General features: G+C 40.7%; 4 protein-coding genes across 6 annotated transcripts in view; 1 reads left to right on the top strand and 3 right to left on the bottom strand.

Moving 5' to 3' along the window:
* Positions 1 to 739: 739 nt before the first annotated feature.
* LOC107393309 (hydroxysteroid 11-beta-dehydrogenase 1-like protein) lies at positions 740 to 7382 on the bottom strand. 2 transcript variants are annotated; one of them, XM_015971584.3, is made up of 6 exons: positions 7112 to 7382; positions 5795 to 5925; positions 4587 to 4790; positions 4412 to 4505; positions 1534 to 1699; positions 740 to 1417 (listed from the first exon to the last, which is right to left on the bottom strand). In XM_015971584.3, exons 1-6 carry the CDS (start codon positions 7194 to 7196, stop codon positions 1234 to 1236), a joined length of 864 nt encoding a protein of 287 aa, XP_015827070.3. In that variant the 5' UTR covers positions 7197 to 7382; the 3' UTR covers positions 740 to 1233. The 2 variants fall into 2 exon arrangements, with proteins under 2 accessions (XP_015827070.3, XP_070410017.1); XM_070553916.1 differs by lacking the exon at positions 7112 to 7382 and adding an exon at positions 7031 to 7049.
* A 476-nt stretch (positions 7383 to 7858) lies between these two features.
* hsd11b1la (hydroxysteroid (11-beta) dehydrogenase 1-like a) lies at positions 7859 to 14368 on the bottom strand. The gene is made up of 6 exons (XM_015971583.3): positions 14195 to 14368; positions 10838 to 10968; positions 10366 to 10569; positions 10190 to 10283; positions 8997 to 9162; positions 7859 to 8873 (listed from the first exon to the last, which is right to left on the bottom strand). Exons 1-6 carry the CDS (start codon positions 14346 to 14348, stop codon positions 8690 to 8692), a joined length of 933 nt encoding a protein of 310 aa, XP_015827069.1. The 5' UTR covers positions 14349 to 14368; the 3' UTR covers positions 7859 to 8689.
* Positions 14369 to 14632: 264 nt separating this feature from the next.
* Positions 14633 to 16175, top strand: micos13 (mitochondrial contact site and cristae organizing system subunit 13). Its single transcript, XM_015971587.3, has 4 exons — positions 14633 to 14792; positions 15166 to 15322; positions 15499 to 15556; positions 15758 to 16175. The coding sequence occupies exons 1-4, from the start codon at positions 14764 to 14766 to the stop codon at positions 15853 to 15855; spliced, it is 342 nt and encodes a 113-aa protein (XP_015827073.1). The 5' UTR covers positions 14633 to 14763; the 3' UTR covers positions 15856 to 16175.
* A 1370-nt stretch (positions 16176 to 17545) lies between these two features.
* Positions 17546 to 21567, bottom strand: part of LOC107393310 (spindlin-1) — a 4735-nt gene continuing 713 nt past the window's right edge. For both annotated transcript variants that reach the window (XM_015971585.3, XM_015971586.3), the window contains exons 2-5: positions 21456 to 21497; positions 19104 to 19351; positions 18792 to 19025; positions 17546 to 17981 (exon numbers count right to left, since the gene is read on the bottom strand). In XM_015971585.3, the coding sequence (XP_015827071.1) occupies positions 17776 to 17981; positions 18792 to 19025; positions 19104 to 19351; positions 21456 to 21475 (708 nt within the window). In that variant the 5' untranslated portion in view covers positions 21476 to 21497 and the 3' untranslated portion in view covers positions 17546 to 17775. The remainder of the gene's footprint in view (positions 17982 to 18791; positions 19026 to 19103; positions 19352 to 21455; positions 21498 to 21567) is intronic.

Raw genomic sequence — 21567 nt, 5'->3', positions numbered from 1 at the left:
ATAATCAATTTAAACGATTCTGTATTGGTATGGTAACCCTCTCAGGCTCAAATTAAGTTTTGATAAAAAGGACGAACAACTAAGTGCTTCAGGGGTACTTCTGAGTTAAAAAATGCTCATGAAATACGTATGTGGAGTAACCAGGTAGGTAGGTTTTAATGCTGCAAATGTGCAACGCCTGCCTCCAGAGGGTTAAAGTGAAGAACTTACAAGAAAATTGTTTGACTTTATGACAACTTTGGTTACTTACTGCTAAATACATAACTATGTACAATATTATATTGTAAATTCAACTATTAAACTGCTTTATAGGTGACTGATGATGTGAGGAAGTGATACATTTTTGTCCCTGAATGTGTCACTTACGGCTTTAGGCTTTCTTGTTATTTTAAACACTTCCTCTTACTAAACAACAATAAATTGCTGGAGAGAATCAAACAGGTGTTTCTTGATTAAAAAATAATCTGTAGCCATCAAATGCTAAAATATCAATTGTGCTTTTACAATGTTTTTAAAGTTATTATTGTTTATTTATAGTATTTAATAATCACGTTTTGTTGTTACAAATGTATTATATTAACTTCTTATGTTTGTTTGGCCCAATTTACTTGTAACACAACACTATTCACTAAAATAGTTTCACAGATTGTTGTTTAAAGTGTTTATTTTATCCTGAATAAATAAGTCTAAACAATTTGCATAAAATCAACAAATGGCGGCTCTTAAACAAACACATGCGTTATGTATGTATTGAAGGTTTATTGCCAGGTTTGTGATTAACTGATCACACTAAGCAGATGCCGATCATCAATTTTAATTTAGGTTGAAACACGTTTATGAGGTGAACTATAAACAGCTGTTTAATGTCGACGCGGGGCAATCATTCTTTTTCTACCAAAGCCAGGTTGTGGAAAACAGTTAGAGGTCAAAGGTCAAACACACATCTAGACCAGTAGAAATTTTCCGAGGTGCGCGTTGTTGACGTGGTTGTTAAAATGACGCAACTTTTCCGCGCGGAGCCGTGCGGACCTCGCGGACGCGTCAAGCATAAACCAACCTTAAGGGCTCCTCCCGGTCTTTCAGGTGAGCTGGTTAAGCTCTTAAAGAAGGACTGCTTCACTGAACGGCTTCATTGTTACTCGAGTACAATGCGGGACAAAATACACAAAAATGTGACTTCATATCAAGTCACCAATTAAACAATCCGCAGCACAACAGGAGTCCACGTTTATGTCATGGGTTGTAGTTTAAGGAGTTCTGGATGACATAGTTTGTCGCAGAAGGAAACCAGTCTTTGCAGAGAGTAATTATCTGTGTGAACCAAGGGTAATAAAGCTCCTGCTGTCGTGTTGCTCCTGTTATGATGATGTTCAGAGCAGCTTCTGCAGCTGGATAGGCTGGCATCTTAGTGATCCCCCTGAAAAGTAAGTGGAGTATAACAGTCATTCAACCACACATTCATACGCTGGCGGGGAAGAGCCACCGCAGCCCTAACCCCCCCAGAGCGTTTCCTGAAGTGCAGATGGGACCAACCTGACTTTCTTCATAGCAGATTCAGTATCAATCAGCCCCAGGGTGCATATAGAGACTGACACGTTGCTCTCCTTCATAGCCAGCTCATGACTAAGAGAACCAAAGAACCCATTGAGGGCAGATTTTGTGGAGGTGTATGGAGCTGTGAAGGGACTGGGCATTTTACCTGTGGACAAAGATTTGAGTGAAACATAACACGCATGAATGATAAATGACCTGCATGTTAGCCCCTTTCAGAGTCAGATAACTCCAGAGTGTATGATTCTTCCATTCACACACTGGTGGTGATGAGCTACGTTATAGCAGCTGCCCTGGGGCGCACTGACAGAAGTGAGGTTTCTGAGCACAGGCGCCACCGCTCCCTCTGACCAGCACCAGCAGGCAAGGTGGGTAAAGTGTCTTGCCCAAGGACACGACAGCAGGATTCACTACTGGGAGCCACGAGTTTTAGTTTGGATATAAACATGCTGTAAAGTACCTGCCACATTTAAAATGTATTCTCTGGTCATTTTAAACCATTTTTTATTAATGGCATGACTAAGTTGAGAGGAGCTTGAAGAAAGGGAGTCAAGCTTTTGAATTTTTTTTTTTTTTGGGAAAATGTAGCTTGCTTTTTCAGAGAATGTAGACTGCATGTTTGCAACGGTATTAAATGGAATTATTTAGTATTTAAGGGTCTTCCCAAACAAACTACTTAATTACTAAAACTGTGTTCACCAAGATTAAATCAATGAGCTAAGGCAGGCGCCATCAGCAGGTAGCTCAAAGCACTGCAAACCCTTCTGGTGGCTACAGGGCAAAACTACATCTAAGGTCATTTAGAGCAGTGTTTCCCAGCGATGGTTCCCAGTCTGGGATTTGTGATCCTCCAAGGGGGTTGCCACAACTTTGTTCTGAGGTTGTAAGGTTACAAACATTATATGTGTGAAAATGACATTTAAAAATCCCAACAACAAAAGTTTTTACTCTGTATGCCTGTTTATCACTTTTGATGTGTGTGTGTGTGTGTGTGTGTGTGTGTGTGTGTGTGTGTGTGTGTGTGTGTGTGTGTGTGTGTGTGTGTGTGTGTGTGTGTGTGTGTGTGCGTGTGCGTGTGTGAAGAAGAAGAAAATATCATTTCTATAGCGCCTCTCATAATAAAAATCACGAGGCTCTTCACAAAAACAAAAAAATGTAAAAAATATAAAAAAGAATTTAGAAAATGGTTAAAACTATATTTAAAATGAGCAAAAAATAGACAATTGTGATTAAAAATGTTAAGAAAGAGAGAGAGTGAATAGGAAAGAGGGAAATCAGTGGATCCTGAGGAAGGTGGAATTGGTGGGGAGAGCAGAATAAAGAGAGAGTGGTGAAGAAGGTCATACAAAAGTCAGCTTGAACAAGTGAGTCTTCAGCTGCTTTTTAAAGGAGACCACTGAGTCCACTGATCTCAGGCTCAGGGAGAGAGTTTCACGACGGTGGCACAGGAGTTAAGTGCTCGCCCCGTAATTGGAAGGTTGCAGGTTCGAGCCCCGCTCAGTCTGTTGCTGTCTTTGTCACTGTCGTTGTGTCCTTGGCAAGACACTTAACCCACGTTGCCTGCTGGTGGTGGTCGGAGGGACCGGTGGCGCCAGTGCTTGGCAGCCTCGCCTCTGTCAGTGCGCCCCAAGGCAGCTGTGGCTACATCGTAGCTCATCCCCACCAGTGTGTGAATGGGTGAATGACTGATTGTGTTGTAAAGCGCCTTGGGGGGTTCCAGGACTCTAGAAGGCGCTATTACCATTTATACAATTCCAGGGTCTAGAACCACAGCAGCAAATGATCTGTCGCCTTTGGTCTTTAGCCTGGTGCTGCACAACCAGTAGGCTTTGATCACTGGACCTCAGGGACCTGCTGGGGGTGTAGGGACTAAGAAGATCACCAATGTAAGATGGTGCTTGTCCATGCAAGGCCCTAAAGACCAGAACCAGGATCTTAAAATGAACCCTGAAGTTGACTGGCAGCCAGTGAAGCTGGAGGAGAAGCGGGGTGATGTGGGTGTGCTTGGAGGACTTGTGTGTCTGTGTGTGTGTGTGTGTGTGTGTGGGGGGGGGGGGGGTGTTGATGGGTGCCTGGATTTGGTCACAAGCAAAGGGTCCTTGTGGAAAAAAATTGAGGACCATTAGCTTAGAGCAGGGGTGTCAAACTCATTTTAGCTCAGGGGCCACATTGAGGGAAATCTAGTCCCAAGTGGGCCGGACCGGTAAATTAAAAAAAAACTTCAGATTGTTTTCTTTGTTTTAATACAATCAATATAAAACAAGGCTGGAGCCTGAGGACAGTGTAGTACAAGTACAACACTTGAAGTGTCCTTGAAAATTTGAAAAAAATTTAAAAAATCAACAAATAAAAAAATAACATTCCTTAGTGATTCAAAGAGCTTACAGATCACATGGCTAGATCAGTTCCATGCAGCACTTAAAATATATTTGACTCATTTTACTTTACATCTTTTAGCTTTCACCAGCACATCAATATCAGAAGTCACATCCTGAGTGGCAGCCAACTTCAGGATGGGATTCAAGTTCTTGTGTGAGCCTTGAGCGCAGCTTTGCTTTATTTATACTCATTACAGAGAAAACTTGCTCACAAAGATAAGTTTATTTTCACTCTACATTGTAAAGTATGAAAATAAAGTTTACACACCCATCTCGCGGGCCGGATCCGGCCCGCGGGCCGCATATTTGACACCCCTGGCTTAGAGGGATTTTAATAAATAGTTATCATGAATGAATCTAAACTGCCTAATGAAAATGTAGGGAGGGCATGTCCCGACTGTCCACCCCAAAATTATACCGATGAATAAGAAACGTGACCCAAACTAAAACATCACATGGACAGTATAGTCAGGCACCCTTACCTGCAACAGACGAAACAATAACCAAAGATCCTTTACTTTGTTCGAGGGAGGGTAAAGCTCTCCAGGCCATCTGAATGTAGCTGAAGAAATTAACCTTCAAAATAAACACACATTCAGTCTATTGAATTCTCCTGATTTCATGAGCTAACGATGGACCATCGAAAGGCTTCATTACCTTCATTAGCCAACTGACGTGGTCCACCTCTCCGCTCCACATGCTGAAGGGAGTGGAACCAATGTGGTTGAGAACCAGGTAATCCAAACCTCCCAGTTTGTCTAGAGCAAAATCCACCACTTTGTCTGGGTCGGACTCACTTGCCATGTCTGCTGCTATGTAGAGAGCCTCCTGGGCTCCCAGACTCAGGCACTTCTCTGCTACCTGGGAGCCAAGATGAAGAAAGATTTGATTTAAAATTTGACGGAACAGTAAAAGCCACGAGAATATTTAATCTTCAGATTTAGTTTGAGCCTAATATTTGCTAAATGTATTCTTCAATAAATGTTCTTTTGGAGTCACATGTGGCAACAGAAACACTTAGCTCCTCTTCTCTCTATCTAAAATGAAGACTGAAACTTGAGCATCATATTCACTTAAAGTAGACAGATGTGACTATGTATGACTTTTTTCTTCAGTTTATAGTTCTATGGTCAATATAAACATTTGAACTAGGTCACATAAAGCAATTTCAGCAGTTTTGTCCGCGACAGTTTCAGGACCTTCCACAATGAGTTGTTTCAGGGCTCTGTCACTTTACATCCCCAGCTCAGGCTGTTATAAGATGAGAACGGAGTGGCTCAGAGTAGAGGTGCTGCTCCTCCAGCCTGGGGAGGTGAGAGGTGGTTCTTGCAAAATACAAAAGTCGCCATTTGTGACATCACAAATAGATACTTTTGAAAATTGTTCATTTTTGGCACATAAATCCTAAAACCAAACACTAACAGAAAACGAATTAATGTTTTTTTTTCCCCACATATGGAGCAGTGGTGTGTCCAGATCTTTTAAAATGGGGTGGCCCAGGTGAGGCACAACTTTTTGCATGGGTGGCACCAATTGTTATGCTTTTTTTATTTTTACCCCCAAGCCTTTTGTGGATGATGAAAAGCCTATTTAAATGTAAATTAGTGTGGTGGCACCTGGGGTGGCCAATCAGATTCCAAGGGTGGCATGTGCTACCCCAGGCCACCCCCTGGACACACCCCTGATATGGAGTGTTTATTGAGACAGCAGAGACCCACGTGGTAGCACTTGAGTCTCACAAAACATGTCCCCTTTAAAAGAAGAATTAACATTAATTTGGTGTCTAGATCTCAGCTGGGTGGACTGCAGAAACATATAGTGACACTCTACTAATGAACAGAACAAAAATTTTGATTAAGTCTAACCTGCTGTAAGGCTTTCTCTCTCCTCCCTGTTATAACGATCTTGGCTCCAAAGCGGCCGTAGTGGTAAGCCATCTGCTCACCGATGCCTTTGCTGGCCCCTGTGACCAACACCCTGGCACCTCTGAGGGACTCTGAAAAAATCCAGCCCAATTTTTACATTGTACAACTATTTTAATACTTGTAAAACATAAAAAGCATAAATCATAAATTACATGAACAATTTTCAGGCAATACAGATGCCTGGACCAGCAGATAAGCTACATCCAACATGAAGTACATTTGTGAATCGATTACAGAGATGCCCTCAAAAAGATAATATTTATGGCACTAGGGGGAAAATGTCAGGTCAGTTTAATCTTTACCATTCTGACAAACACTGATCACATATGTAGGGCAATAAAGATAAATCAGTCAAAGTCCTTTACATGTTGCTTCAAGCTAAACAACATATCACTGAACTTCCAAAACATCTAAGAGCCTGGTTGCACGAGTTAGCTGTTGATCCAAAGTAGAACCATCACACTATTATTATAAAACCATTAGTTGCCCTAACTGTGACGAGTGTCCTAATTATAGTAAGGATAATGCTACACGTTTTCTGTGGTAAGACCTTTTGGTCACATGCAGGGAGCAGAACATCTCCAATTCCTTGCTCATTTTGAGCCTATAGAACTCCCAAAGGGATCATAAAACATTCATGATCATTATTATGAAGAGTTGCTCAGCGCAGAGTAGGAGGCATGGACAGCATTTCATCAACGTGTGCTGGTGCACACATTCAGCATTTAATTTCCATATAATTATTTATAAGCATTTATTTGCTAAAATATATGTATCAACTAATTCAAAAAAAAAATAGATAAAATGTTCTATTTTTCACGCAGAAATATGACTGTATTCCAATTTTGAAAACTCTGAATTAATGCTAACAGAGAATAAAGATTAGTCGTTTTAGATAAGAGCACCTCTCAGGTTTATAAGCAAACTGCACTCATATATAATGAATTATTTAATAGTGATATAACTGCTTTAAATCAAACAGTAAAGCATTCCCTTTGTTACAAAGCAGCACACATCATGTATGAGTGCTTAGCTTTTGAAGAAAAAACTGTATAATTTATCTAGGTGATAGATACTACTTGCAGTTCTGTACTTTGCATTTTGTTCTGAGTGGATTTCTGCATCTTGTTTCATTTTTTATGAAGACTCAAAACTGGCTTTTGCACAGCTACTTACCACATGCAGCCCTACCCCTGAAAACAGGCACTTCAGTGTCTGAACACAATGTTCTAAAACAGTAGAAGAATGTGACCTTACCGGGATCAAAACTGGGTGCAGTCCATTTAACAGCTATGTAAGCAACAAAAATACTTGCCATCAAGATTTTAAAAAGTGGTCCCATTTCTGCCAACCTGCATCAAGTTTTATGCAATATTTTTGCTAAGTGTATAAAGTGTGTCCCTTCTTTCACCATGCAGATTTTCTAGTAAGCAAAAGTTGTGTAATAATCCGTCTCTTGTTCTCGTTCCCACTCAGGCTGCAAGATGGGTAATGTTTAAACTAGTTTCATTCAACTTTATTTAAGCTCAATTTCACCATCAGACCAAAGTACACACGTGGGGCAGTAGCTCAGCAGGTTGAGCGCGTTGTCCAGTCATCAGGTGGTTACAGGTTCGATCCCGGCTCCGGACAGCGAATTCTGCTGTTGTGTCCTTGGGAAAGACACTTAACCCACCTTGCCTGCTGGTGGTCAGAGGGACCAGTGGCACCTGTGCTCAGCAGCCTCGCCTCCGTCCCCAGGGCAGCTGTGGCTACATTGTAGCTCATCAACATCAGTGTGTGAATGTGTGTGTGAATGGATGAATGATACGCTGTAGTGTAAAGAGCTTTGGAGTCCTTACTCTGAGAGGCGCTATACAAGTGCGGATCATTTATCATTATCACTTAAAAAAACATGGAATACTTAAAATAAAGTTTTGAGATTCAAGAAATAAGTATTTTTTTATTTTAAAAAGCAAAACATTTAAGCAAGAAGAAATGAAAAAATAATGCAGTGACATAACAGGAGTTCAAAGAGCACTTTTATTGACTCGAAGTTTATTCAGAGGGACCAAATCCAACAGGTGCACACTATGTTGCACCAAATAATGTATCTCAGCCCTCACTGCTCATTTAAAGAATGTTTTGCACTTTAAAATTTAGTTGATTTGATTGTTTTATATTTATTGTTGGTGAATTCGGATTGCATGGATCAAAAACTATAGCGGTGGGTATTTAGCTAATGTTGCTCACCACTTGGAAAACAAGCAAACAAAAAAGCCATACATCTACCCACACACAGCCAGGGACTTTGGGCCCCAGGGAAAATACAGCTCCTTATATGCAATAAAGTATAAGAGACACTAAATTAGGTTAAATCTATAAAATCTAAAACTGGCAATGGTACAACATATCAGCTAAAAGTAGAGACGCACCGATACAATACTGGTATCGGTATCGGTAAAAGTTAACCGATACCAGGAACCGATACTAATGCAGTTGCTTGAAAATGGCTTCACTGTAACTTGTCATTTCTGTTCACCTAATATTTTAGTTTTGTGATGATTTCTATTCATATATTTTACTTTTTATCTACCTCACAGTCTTTTCTTGTTGAAAGCAGAGAAGAAAATAAAAATTTATGTTCCAAATCATTGCATTTTTTTGTGTGGTAGAAGTATCGGTATTCGGTATCGGCGAGTATTCAGATCCAAGTATCGGTATCGTATCGGTTTGAAAAATGTGGTATCGTTGCATCCCTAGCTAAAAGCAGGTCTATCCACTGTACTGTTATGTGTATTGGTGTTTAGAGCTCAACAGGTCCATGTTTGTGTTACTGGAGGAGATAAATATTGATCATGGATTGTAGTTGTAGGAGTTCTGGATGAAAAAGTTTGATGAGGAAGGAAACCAGTCTTTGCAGAGTGTAATAATCTGTGTGAACCAAGGGTAATACAACTCCAGCTGTCGTGTTGCTCCTGCTTTGATGATGTTCAGAGCAGCTTCTGCAGCTGGATAGGCTGGTACATTCACGACCCCCCTGAGATACAAACAAGTCGGCATTAAACCAAAGCAAACGGCTCAGGTGCAAACATTATCGCAAATCATTTCAGCACTTTTCTATGCACAAACACAGAAACACATTTTTATATATTTGACCAACCTGACTTTCTCCATAGCAGATTCAGTATCAATCAGCCCCAGAGTGCATATGGAGACTGACACGTTGCTCTTCTTCATAGCCAGTTCATGACTAAGAGACCCAAAGAAACCATTTAGAGCAAATTTTGTGGAGGCGTATGGAGCTGTGAAGGGACCGGGCATTTTACCTGTGAAGAATAGACAACACACATCTGTCTGTAGGGATGTGTGTTGGTGAAATTCTGACGATAACAATACATATCACCATAATACGATATATTACAGTATATTGTGATACATTCAGTCAGACGATATTAGCGGTTTTCTAGACTGATTTTATTGTAGAAAAATTCAATAAGCAGTCCAAACTGCTACTTAACATGTGTAACATGAGGTATATGAACCATAATTGAGGGATTTACATTTTAATGGTGGAAACAAAACCCAGTACACACTGCTGTCAACTGGGGGTCGGCGTTTGAATTGCACCAAAAGAAAAGAAATACACAAATGTTTGCATGCAAATTCTTCCAAAAATTAGATACACAGCTTTTGAATATCGATATAATATCACTGGAACAAATATCACGCTGTATTGCCATATAACTATATTTTTTTACATCCCTATCTGAATAACAAATAATATTCTGAATCTAGGCAAGAATTTGAACTTATGACTAAAAGTGTTTTCATTTCTACTTGTTTTACTCTTTGTTCTGCAATGTTTCTTTTAAATATTTCCTAGAAGGTGTTTGTTTTACAATTGGAAACTGTTCTTTGAGCCTTGACCTTCTGAGTGGCCTAGTGGTAGTGTCCGCCCTGGGACTGGGAGATTGGAGTTCAAGTTGGGTCGTACCAAAGAACTTTAAAAAAAATGCCTCCCGCTTGACACTCAGCTTTGGGGGGGTTGGATTGGGGGTTAAACCACCACATAGTTCCCAAGCGCAGCCACTGCTGCAGCTCACCGCTCCCCATGGGGATGGGTCAAATGTGGAGATGAATTTCACCAGTATGTGATGACGATGATGACTTATATAGCCATGGTCAAAAACCTGCTTGTCCTGTCCACTGCACACACTTTTGCTGGTTTTAATAGCTCTATGACAGCAACTAGATAAATGTGGTTCTAAACTCAGACACATTTAAGTTAACTTTTTAGTTATGAATGCCTCTTGTGTTTCATAGTTTACTAAAAAATAATGGAGCCATACTTACCCAAAAGGGATGAAACAATAACCAAAGATCCTTTACTTTGTTCGAGGGAGGGTAACGCTCTCCAGGCCATCTGAATGTAGCTGAAGAAATTAACCTTCAAAATAAACACATGCATTCACAGTTTATGGCATTCTCTTGATTTCATGAGCTCATAGACTGTTACAATGGTTCATTACCTTCATTAGCCACCTGACGTGGTCCACCTCTCCGCTCCACATGCTGAAGGGAGTGGAACCAATGTGGTTGAGAACCAGGTAATCCAAACCTCCCAGTTTGTCTAGAGCAAAATCCACCACTTTGTCTGGGTCGGACTCACTTGCCATGTCTGCTGCTATGTAGAGAGCCTCCTGGGCTCCCAGACTCAGGCACTTCTCTGCTACCTGGGAGCCAAGATGAAGAAAAAAGTACTGAAACATGTATTGGAACTGCAAAAGAAGCAGGAATTCATCCAAATCGTCTGATACATGTGTATAGCAGGGCTCTCTTGGGCTCAACGATGCTGAAACATTTAACTTTCTCCTTTTGATTTTAACAAAGTTGGTATCACAACTTTAATGGCATAACTCAATGCATCATTGGTGACAACTCTGAAAACCTGTTTGGTTTCTCTAATTTTTAGATATACAGTACATACTGAATTCAACACACCTGCTGTAAGATGTTCTCCCTCCTCGCAGTAATAACAATCCTGGCTCCAAACTGGGCATAATTATATGCCATTTGTTCCCCAATACCTGTGCTAGCCCCAGTGACCAGCACCCTGGCACCTTTTAGAGATCCTAAAACAAAAAATCGTCATTATTTCAAAAGGATTTATTGAATCACTTCTCAAAACATGCATCAAAAACACCTACTTTCACATTTTAATTTGTGGAAATCAATAAAAAAAATCACCTCTATAATAACCTGGGGATCAAATACTACATATTTGATATATATTTACAGAAATGTTTCAGAGGTACATGGATGGAAGATAAACTTTATGACACTAAATAATCGGAGTTCTCTCTCTGTTTAGAGTCCATCCATCAATCCATTTTCTGAACCCGCTTGTCCACGCGGGGTCGCGCCGGGGGGGGGGGGGGGGGGGGGGGGCTGGTGCCTATCTCCAGCGGTCAACGGGCAATCAGGCGGGGTACACCCTGGACAGAGAGCCAGTCCATCGCAGGGCAACACAGAGACAAACAGGACAAACAATCGCACGCATGCACACACACACACCTAGGGACAATTTAGACAGACCAATTAACCTAATGGGCCATTCCCATCTGTACCGGGTCGGCCCGGGCCGGGTAGCGTAGGTTGTTTACATATCTGGGTGGCCTGGTATTGTTCCGGGCCAATCAAGGCTCATTCTCAGCCCTCTTCTCGAGGGGGTCTGCTTCAGGCCGACCAGGGCCAACACACCCACTGCTGACAGCAAATTCACGCCTTCCATTAGAGCAAGCCTCTGATTGGTGGGTAGAATCAGCCCACATGGGCTTAAGACAAGGATGTGTGGAATCAACCGGGCCAGGCTGGGGCCGACTGGGGCTACCCGGCCCGGTACAGATGGGAATGGCCCATTACAGTCATGTTTTTGGACTGTGGGAGGAAGCCGGAGAACCTGGAGAGAACCCAAGCATGCACAGGGAGAACATGCAACCTCCATGCAGAAAGATCCCAGGCCGGGAGGCAAACTCAGGACCTTCTTGCTGCAAGGCAACAGCTCTAACCACTGCGCCACTGCGCAGCCCCTGTTTAGAGTCAGTCAGCACATACAGAGCTGTAAAGATAAGCCAATCAGACCTTTAGGTTTAATGATATTTGGACTTATGGAGAACAGAAAAAACAAGACCCTATGGGTTTGGATTGTGGTGACCTAATTTTTGCTTATCGTTACGTCCCCGACAGGAGGTGTTAAAAAGTGAAGGAGGGGGTAACATAAGAAACATGATGGTGGGTTTAAAATGGGTCTAATCGTTATAAAGATTCTAAAAACAAGTGCAAACAGATGGAAGGCGTTATTCAAATAATGCCAAACAAAAAACTAAGACTAAAAGGTTATTTAAAGGACCACTTATCAACATTGAAACACCTGGTTTAAACTTTGTTAAAAGTTTTACCAAAACAGGAGTTTTAAAAAACACAAGTTGATAATAAGAACTACAAAAACAGAGCGTCTTAAAATCTCAAAGTCGGTAAACTGCGATGTTAACCTTAGAACGGAGTCAACCACGATGACATCAAACTAAGATCCCTTTAGATTACTCAGAGTTAAAACTTTTGAAGTCAAAACTCATCAGAAACAAAGGGGTTGAAATCAAAATGAGGCCTGGAGGACAGCAGAACCCCTGCACTGCTGCCTTCCAGACTGCTGAAGGCACAGCCTTTTTATCCAGATGTTGGTCATCAGAAGGATTCAGCTCAGCTGTGCTCCTCAGCAGCCTGGAAGAGAGGAGGGGGGGGGGGGGTCGGTGTCGGGCTGATCACCGGGGCTGGGTGATCCTGGCTCCTCCAACTGAAGAGGCCAGGCAGGTGGCCATAACACTTAACAATAACATAGTGCATCCTTGTGGTGGATGTTTTATTTAGTCACATGCAGAAAGCTGGTTTTCACAAATTATTCGCTCATTTTATGCTTCAACTCCCAAATGTGCTCAAAAGTCATGAAACATTTGCTATAATTTTACACAATGATACTTCTGTTTAGCGTTGAGTAAAGGGGAAGCAGGGGTTCATCACCAAAGAAATCCATCTTAATATTTGTATAACATGTTTTGTACTTTATATTACACAAGAGTTTCTGGTCTGACCATTTCTGACATTTGATCACACATGTATAGGTGTTGAACCTGTATCTTTTGAACTGTTATCTGAATTTCAAATTCAGATAACAGTATATATATATATATATATATATATATATATATATATATATATATATATATATATATATATATATATATACATATATAGTGTCCTAGTGCAGTGATGCGGGCATTGTACTGGTCTGTTGTGGTGAAGAGAGAGCTGAGCTGGAAGGCAAAGCTCTCAATTAATCAGGCGATCTAAGTTCCTATCCTCACCTATGGTCAGGAGCTTTGGGTAGGGACCGAAAGAACAAGATCGCAAATACAAGCGGTTGAAATTCGTTTTCTCAACAAGGTGGCTGGGCTCTCCCTTAGAGGTTAGAAGCTCGGTTATCCGGGAGGGGCTTGGAGTAGACCCACTGCTCCTCCACATCGAGAGGAGCCAGTTGAGGTGGCTTGGCATCTGGTCAGAATGCCTCCTGGATGCCTCCCTGGTGAGATTTTCCAGTCACGTCCAACTGGGAGGAGATCTAAAGGGAATACCCAGGACACATTGGAAGGACTATGTCTCTTGGCTGGCCAAGGAACACCTTGGGATTCCCCTGGAGCAGCTGGCCCAAGTAGCTGGGAAGAGGGAAGTCTGGGCCTCTCGGCTTAGGCTGGTTCCCCCGCGATCCGACCACGGATAAGCGGTTGAAAATTGATGTATGGATGTATTTGAATCCCATCCACCAGTCTTCCTGGGGCTTAATGTACCCTGTGCACTGTGGGAGGGTTCAAGACTAGATTTTGTAGTCTAAATAATATATTCATTTGGATATACAATAGGTTAGGTAATAGGAGAAATACATTTAGATGTTTAATGTATCCCTCCAGATGGTCAGACAAGAACATATTTGCTTGTCCAAACAGAATTAAACCGTAATTGTCCAAAAAAGTTCCAAACAAGATATTTTAATCCTTATATTGTGTTAAATATTCCTAGTTTCTGTAACCTCACTTTAGGTTAACATTAGGAGAAACTAATTACCTATGTAGAAAATGTTTACAGTTCTTGTGAACACATAACATGCATTAAAAAAGACATTACTGCACTCTGAAGTTGGTTAAAAAATGCCCCCCCCCCCCCCCCCCCAAAAAAAAACCCACACCAAACATTACTGGTTTTAAAATCCACACCAAATGACGTTTTTACAATTATTCTTAAATTTACCTGGATCAAAACTTGGCGCAGTCCATTTGACAGCAAAATAAGCTACAGAAATGCTCCCTATCAGGATTTTTGCAAATGGTCCCATGTGTGTAAACTCGCTATAAGTCTCAGAAAACTTCCTAGCTGTGTTATAAAAGTCTGCCTTCACTTTCATGATGTGAAGGAGGTGCCATTTATGTAACATCCCCCCTCTCTCTCTCACTCACTCACTCACTCTCTCTATTTTGCGCTTCTCCCGAGATCAAATTATAACATATTTAAATATGTAACATTTCTTATAGTAACTTAAAAAGAACATTTATATTTAACCTGCACACCATTTTTATTTTCATTTTGCTTACATACAATTTTACAAAAGGAATAAAGTGGGATAGAAAAGAACGAATCTGCCGCTGAGAAAAAAGCGTTGGGGTTTCAAAAAACAACTTTATTGACAAAAACAGAGCTAACGCTGCAATGTCCTTCAGTGCAGCCCTATGTCGATGGTGCAGCCTAGCGGTGAAGTTAGATTCGCTGTTTGGAGTCTTGGTAAAAACAGCTTATAAAGAGAAGTTACACAGCTGTGGACCATGGCGGCAAGGATTTTGCCTTTACTCAAGTTCGTATATTTTAATTCACTGTTAAGTTTCGTTTAAGTTTTAGTGGTAAGTGACCTGAATGCTTGATTAGCTTGTGAGCTAGCATGCTACGGCATTTATCCGTTTACTGTATTGAGATTTCAAGCTGTTATTTTCCGATACTTTACTAACTAAATTGTCGCCGAGGATCCAATCAAATATTGCTTCATATGCGATTTTTCATGAATGTTTTGTTGAGTTGCTGATATTGCTTGATCAACGCAGAATTTAAGATCTCCCTGCTTTATTACTTAATAAGCAATGTTTTAATTTTAAGGTGGTGCTTTTGAGTGTGGTAAATGTTACGTGGCTGGGTGGTTTTGGCTTACGGTGTGGCTGATCTTTCATTTGCAGACTGGCCACCAAGGTGACCATTGCAGGAGGCGCTGTTTACGTCGCCTGTGACTCGGGTCTGCTGGGAACCAGCGAACAGGGCTCAGAGGCTCTGGAGAAGGCCAGAGCTGCTATACCACCCGCCATCGAGGAATGGATGAAGTATTTTGGTCTGGAGGTAGAGATGAAATTACACTTTTAGGCGATCACACACATTTTGACATGTTTAAACTGTAGAAACTGAATTCCAGCTACAGCCTCTGCACAAGACTTTGTGGGCGATGCATCATATGTGAAATTAAGCCTTATGTTTAATTGTGTACATCATTTTTTTCTTCTTTCCTCTGTTCCTAGGCTCAGGTTCCAGCCATACCTAAAATTGAAATTTCCCCTGTTGAAGCATGGAATTCTGGTAAGAACCTAGTAAGAATAAGAATACCTTTATTAGTCCCTCAGAGGGTTAATTGCAATATTGCAATGGCTCAGGTACAGCAGGACTTTTTCTTTAATAAAGTGAATTTACCAACAAAAACCTTAGAATATTATCCAGTTTCAGTGATCATTTCATTTGGAATCAAGTATTCTTTAACAACAGTTATTTCTTCTATCACAGGGGTGCGGTGGACAATTTCAAGCCTCTCAGAGGCTCCAACTAAAGCATCTGAATACGCAAGTCAGGGAGTGCAGTACGCAAAAGACCTCATCAAATGAACAAGAACTTTCTGAGTAACCTCATTTATCTATTCACTTGACTTTTGCACTTGTAAATCCTTAAGTCGTCCCCTTTCCTGAACAAAACAGCTTATTTAAATTCAGCTGCAAAAGAGATCTCGGCTGTTTTGTTGAGAGTTGTTGGAAGGATACTGTACATAAAGCAGAACTTTGGTTTATTTCAGTTGTCCAGTAGAGTTGGATACCACCCAGATGTCAAACTGTCCAAAATAATGTAAAAAAAAGTTAATTTCTGCTGTGTGTGTGTATGTATGTATGCGTGCAATCTCACTATTTGCAATAAAATCATTCTGAAAACATTCTCAGGCTTGTTTGGTTTATTTAGTTAAACTTAATTTACAGTGTGCTGATTATAGCTGTGTTCAAAGTGAAGAACCAAACTAATGTGCAAAAATGTTTATTACAACAGAATATTATGACATGGGCAGTCAGTCTGCTACAATTTTGGAACAAGGAGCGAAAATGGAAGCATGAAGTATTTTTGACAAAAGCACAACTAGCAATGACGCTCAGTGTTAACCTTTGTTTTGAATGCATGTACAGAATTGTTTCTAGCACATCAAACATTTTCAAAACCTTCAGGCACTGTTAAGGTGATAAAATAACATAAACAAAATGTTTTCTCAAAGATGCAATAAATTAAAAGATTGTGAGGTCAACACACATTTAGCATCAACTGGAAAAAGAGCTTTTTGTAAGACAACTTACTACAAATTTGTTAGCTCATCAGATTGTGAAAATACATTTAGTTCTTAATTATAGGTGTCTTAATGATTTGTTCACAAGAGACTCAGATTTTAGGGAGAAATTTTTCTAAATGAAAATAGTCACAAGCAACATTATTGGGATTTAAACAAATTTTTACAGATTAAATATAATCTGAATGTATTGCAGCACTGTCTTTGTTTCCTTCATGCACATCACTTAAAGCATATTTCTGCCACTTTTGTCCTTTTGGAACATCCAGTGGAAACTAAGACTGTACAACAACCTAGCTATGTAAACTTTATACAATAAAGTGCTGCCCACAACATCGACAGTGACATTACACAGGCATTATGATCCATTTGAAGAACATGTTCAACATAAAGGGGAGAACCATGCTGCTGTTGAAAACTGATGCTTGCAGAACTGTCCTAAATGAAAACTAGATGGCAGCCTTCAGTTGCAGCAATAAAGAGAAATTGTATTTACAATATTGCCAAATTGACAAGCCTAAAGGCACTTTTTGAATTGTGTGTATTCAAATACTAAATTAGTTACTAAATAGCAAGCACAATAGTGCTATTAACTTTAACATTCAGAAAGACTTAAACTTTTCTTAACAGTCTCCTTAAGAAAAGCGACTTTTGATTCATATACTAAATTATGTGGCCAACCAGGTAAAGTTGTAGTGCTAAATGTGGTGCAAAGATGCAGATCGTTGGCATCTGACTTTAAAGAGGTCTGATTAAAGTGATCTTGTGAGGCTGTTTTCTTAAACCCTTTCTAGTGCTAACAATAAATTAAAGCTTTTATTCCAAACACTTTGTGTTTTAGCTTATTGACTTTTTGAAGAATTTCCATGAAAGGTGCCATCAGAGGGCATTCTGTGCTGCTTCTGTAGCTGACTGGATTTAGTTACGAGAAACTTTAAAAACTGATCAATGAAAACAACGCTGATGCGACGACTACCCACTCAATAGCTGTGAAACAATAAAGTGTTACAGGTTTTAGAACAAGTAGGCTCACCCATTTCAATGAGAATATCAGAGCAGTGCTACAGTTTCACTGTGCATTTAAACAAAAACGGCACCGACATGAACAATAAAGCTACTATTCAACCCTGCCATGGCTCTGAGTAACAGAATTAAACCAACGGAACAGCAGCGGGTGGTGGACAAAAAGAGTCCACAATGTTTAGGTGGTCTTGACCAGGTCATAGACATGAATATGAAAGTCATCGTCGTATTTGATATAGTAAACCGAGGGCTTCGCTGGGACCTGGTAGATGACCAGACCGGTTCTCTTCACACCCTTGTCGGTAACATACTCTACTTGTTTCCCCACCAGGCTCTCGGTCTCTTCTCCAGGCTTCCTGTCTGCAGGCAACAGGTGCTTGTTCTCTGGAAAGGAGAGAGGGTTGTTACCTGTACTGTAATCACCTGAGGCACTCGAGATCTTTGAGACAAAAATAGTGCAAGGTGATCTATATGCCACACAGAAACTCAAAATGGTGGTTGATCTTGAAAAATCTACTCAGTCTTTAGCTTTTATTTAGTTTTCAGTACAAAGGCATTTAGCTTTTAGCTTACAGCACACTAGGAAACACAACGAAGCAGTAAGTGGGGCAAATATACCGGACCGTGCTGTTGGAAAAGGCTGCCAAACCCGAGTCATGACGAGTAGTGTTGCTGGAAAACCCCTTTACATGTGTGGAGGGACATTGGGCGGGCTTAGTACCAGAGCAGCGAAGGAGGACAAAAACTACAAAAATGGTGTCGGCTCAGGAACGGTGCTCGTTTGAAACGGCTTTGGGTGATTTAGACTCGGGCATCCCATTGAGACACCAGCGGACCTTTATTTTGAAAAAGGATACATTTGCTTCTTCTTTTATGTATTTTCTTTTAATTTTGGGGACAATCAAATTGTATGTGAGCAAGTTGCACAAATAAAGTAGGGAACAAGTAAAAAAACACGTTTGGATTCAAACTCAAACCACTTTTAGTAAGCTCAGGTACTGATTATTCACAGTAAATGAAATTACTTGTTTTCTGGTAAAATCCTTTAAAACCCCATAAAGTTTTCCAACTGCGGATTAACGAACATGACATCCAAATAACATAAAATGAGACGGTCTTGAAAAGGGAAACATAACTTATACACACACAGCTCTTGTTCTTATTCCCAAGGCATCAATCTGCTTCTGTTATTACCTGCTTCAGGCAAAATCCTGAGATCCCCATCAGCGTAGTCATCCCACAGCTGGTACATATAAAGAACAGGGTCCTTTTCATAAGTGATGTAATACCAGTTGGTCATAATTGGAGCTCTGGACAGGACCATTCCTCTCCACTCATTCTTCTCTCCATCCTCCTTTTCAAACAGATGCTCTACTGCTTTTCCCACCAGCTCCTCAGCTCCTGGGGGAATCTGTATTTTGTTGTTTACTGTGAGGAAACAGACACACGATAAACTCCAAGCTCACTTATGAATTACTGAAAGCGGACAGAGTAAAGCTGACTCACAGATTTTTTCTGACAAGACTTGCAGGTTGGACACCCTCTCGTCCTTGAACAACTCGATGCCGTAGACGCAGTCGAAGCCGTCGTACTTCACCATGAAGAGGGAGGGGTTCACGCTCAGCCTGTCAAGTACTGTCCCTTTCCATTTGCTTTGGTTCCCCCTCTCTCGCCAGTTATGCTGAATGCGAACTCCCACAATGCAGCTGGGATCTGGTGTCAGGGTGTCACTCAGTTCCCCACTGCTGCGCTTTCTGAACAAGATGAACAGGCCTGGGGTCAGCATTGGGACAATATGTGCAATTTATCAGAAGGAAAATGCGAAACTAATCAAAAATGCGTTCATGCCTCCACTTATTTTCCTCCAAATTGATAAGATATTATATCTTTTTACAATACAGCTTTTGTTTTACATTTTGTCAGATGCATGCTCCCCACTGATCACATGTTTTTTTGCTGCTTGAGCGATATGCATGTTTTCCTTGTCCAATTAATTATCACCGCAAAACTCAGAATCTAAACGTTGTCCTCCATCAGGATTTTGATTTATATTTATAATAAACCAATTAATTAGTCAGCGGAGTACATATTTGGTCACGATTAGCTTTATAGTGACAAACTGGCAACAACAGATGTCCTAGGGGTGTGCCATCGTAGGTACCTCATGATTCCATTTTGATTCTGGGTCCTTTGATTCGATTATATAAAGAATATCATGATTACCACGATTTTTATGCGCTTTTTCTCCCACTGTTCTTCTCACATTATAGTGTTTTCATACTTTCACGTTAACTCAGCACACATTTGGGGCAGCAGTAGCTCAGGTGGTAGAGCGGGTTGCCTCATGATCGGAGGGTCATGGGTTCAATTCCAGCTCCTGCCAGGGGTATCCTGCTGTTGTGTCCTTGGGCAAGACACTTCACCAAACTTGCCTGTGTTAGTGGTGGTCAGAGGGGCCGACGGCGCCAAATGGCAGCCTCGCCTCTGTCAGACCTCCCCAGGGCAGCTGTGGCTACAAGTAGCTTACCATCACTAGCAGTGTGTGAAAGTGAGAGTGTGTGAAAGGATCTTTGGGTGTCTATAAAAAGTGCTATATATGTTCAATGCATTATTATTATTATTATTAATAATTCAAGTTATCAAATACCTTTTACTCTAGACATACTCTACATACTTTTGCATGAAATCTACAGAATGAACGTCAATAATGAAAATGAAAGTAAGCACAGGCGGTCAGTTTTGCTTTGGTAAACAGCTGAGACAGCAAACTCAGGCTGAGTACTTATAAATGACCAAAGGCTCCCTGCTGCTGCCTCAGCTTTGCAGCAAAAAAACGCCGTAGTTTTCTGAATGAGGCTGGGAAAGTTTTGTTTATCCTTCCTTGATTGTCGGCTGGTTAGGAGGAACAACCACCAGCTCTTCTTTTTCATCTACCACGTAGGGCTGGGCAATACATCGAAAATGTATCATTATCGAAATTTCTGACTCTTATCGTGATAATTTTTCCCATGTCAACAAATCTGATAACAAAATTATGAAAAGATGTGTGTAGGTTGGCAACGTTCATGTCCCTTTAAGAAGCTGTACCACCTTGACTCACGTAAAAATGTGACTCAATGCAAACATGTGACAGCCCCATCTAGTGGACAACTTTTGTTTCTGCGCATACCTGTAGTTATCGTCCATTTATCGTTATCGAGGTAAAATCCTAAATATATCGTGATATTAATTTTAGGCCATAATCGCCCAGCCCTACTACCACGGGATAAAAAACATGTAAGGTGTTGTCGCATGTTGGTACTGTTGTTGTGTTTTATTTTAGTTTTACACAATGTTCAGTTAATCGTCTTGACGCGTAAATTTCACGCTCAGTGGCTAAAGCTAATAGAAAAGCTTCAGCCATTGCTGTAGTTTTCCCGCTAGCCCACCCCAAATGTTTCCGTGTGGCATGCGTAACGTTAACCTATCTGCCGTGCTTTGCAGATGTTTCCTCTGCATGTATTTATAATCGTTGATGAACGGTAACAAATCGATTTTGAATTGGCACGTGTCACATAGCAATGCATTGATTAAATGGTGAACCGGTACCCACCTACAATGTATACATTTGCAGAAAAAAATAGTTTTTCGAACTTAAAAGTCAAAATACATAAACACCTAGACACGTTTTTCTTCTTTGATGTTTTTTTTAAGTGAGATAAATGTCCCATTGGTTTACAGAGAGAGGCTGGAATTGAACAATTATACTGCAGCCAGCCACTGGAGGGCGCGCCTGTTTCCTGTGGCAGAACATTAAATTAATATTGACCCATTTTAGGTTGTTAGGGCATTATCATAAAGAATTAGACTCCTACATACCTGCCCCTTTTCTTGGACATGCCTTTAGAAATTCAGTGACCACTATTGGAGAGAGAGAAAAGAGATGGTTAAAGTTCAATTTTACATCAGCAACTCGAGATGTTACATTTTC

The sequence above is a fragment of the Nothobranchius furzeri genome, chromosome 8 (assembly GCF_043380555.1).
Source record: "Nothobranchius furzeri strain GRZ-AD chromosome 8, NfurGRZ-RIMD1, whole genome shotgun sequence".
In the NCBI taxonomy this organism is placed as follows: Eukaryota; Metazoa; Chordata; class Actinopteri; order Cyprinodontiformes; family Nothobranchiidae; genus Nothobranchius; species Nothobranchius furzeri.
This window is presented reverse-complemented; position numbering and strand designations above follow the sequence as displayed.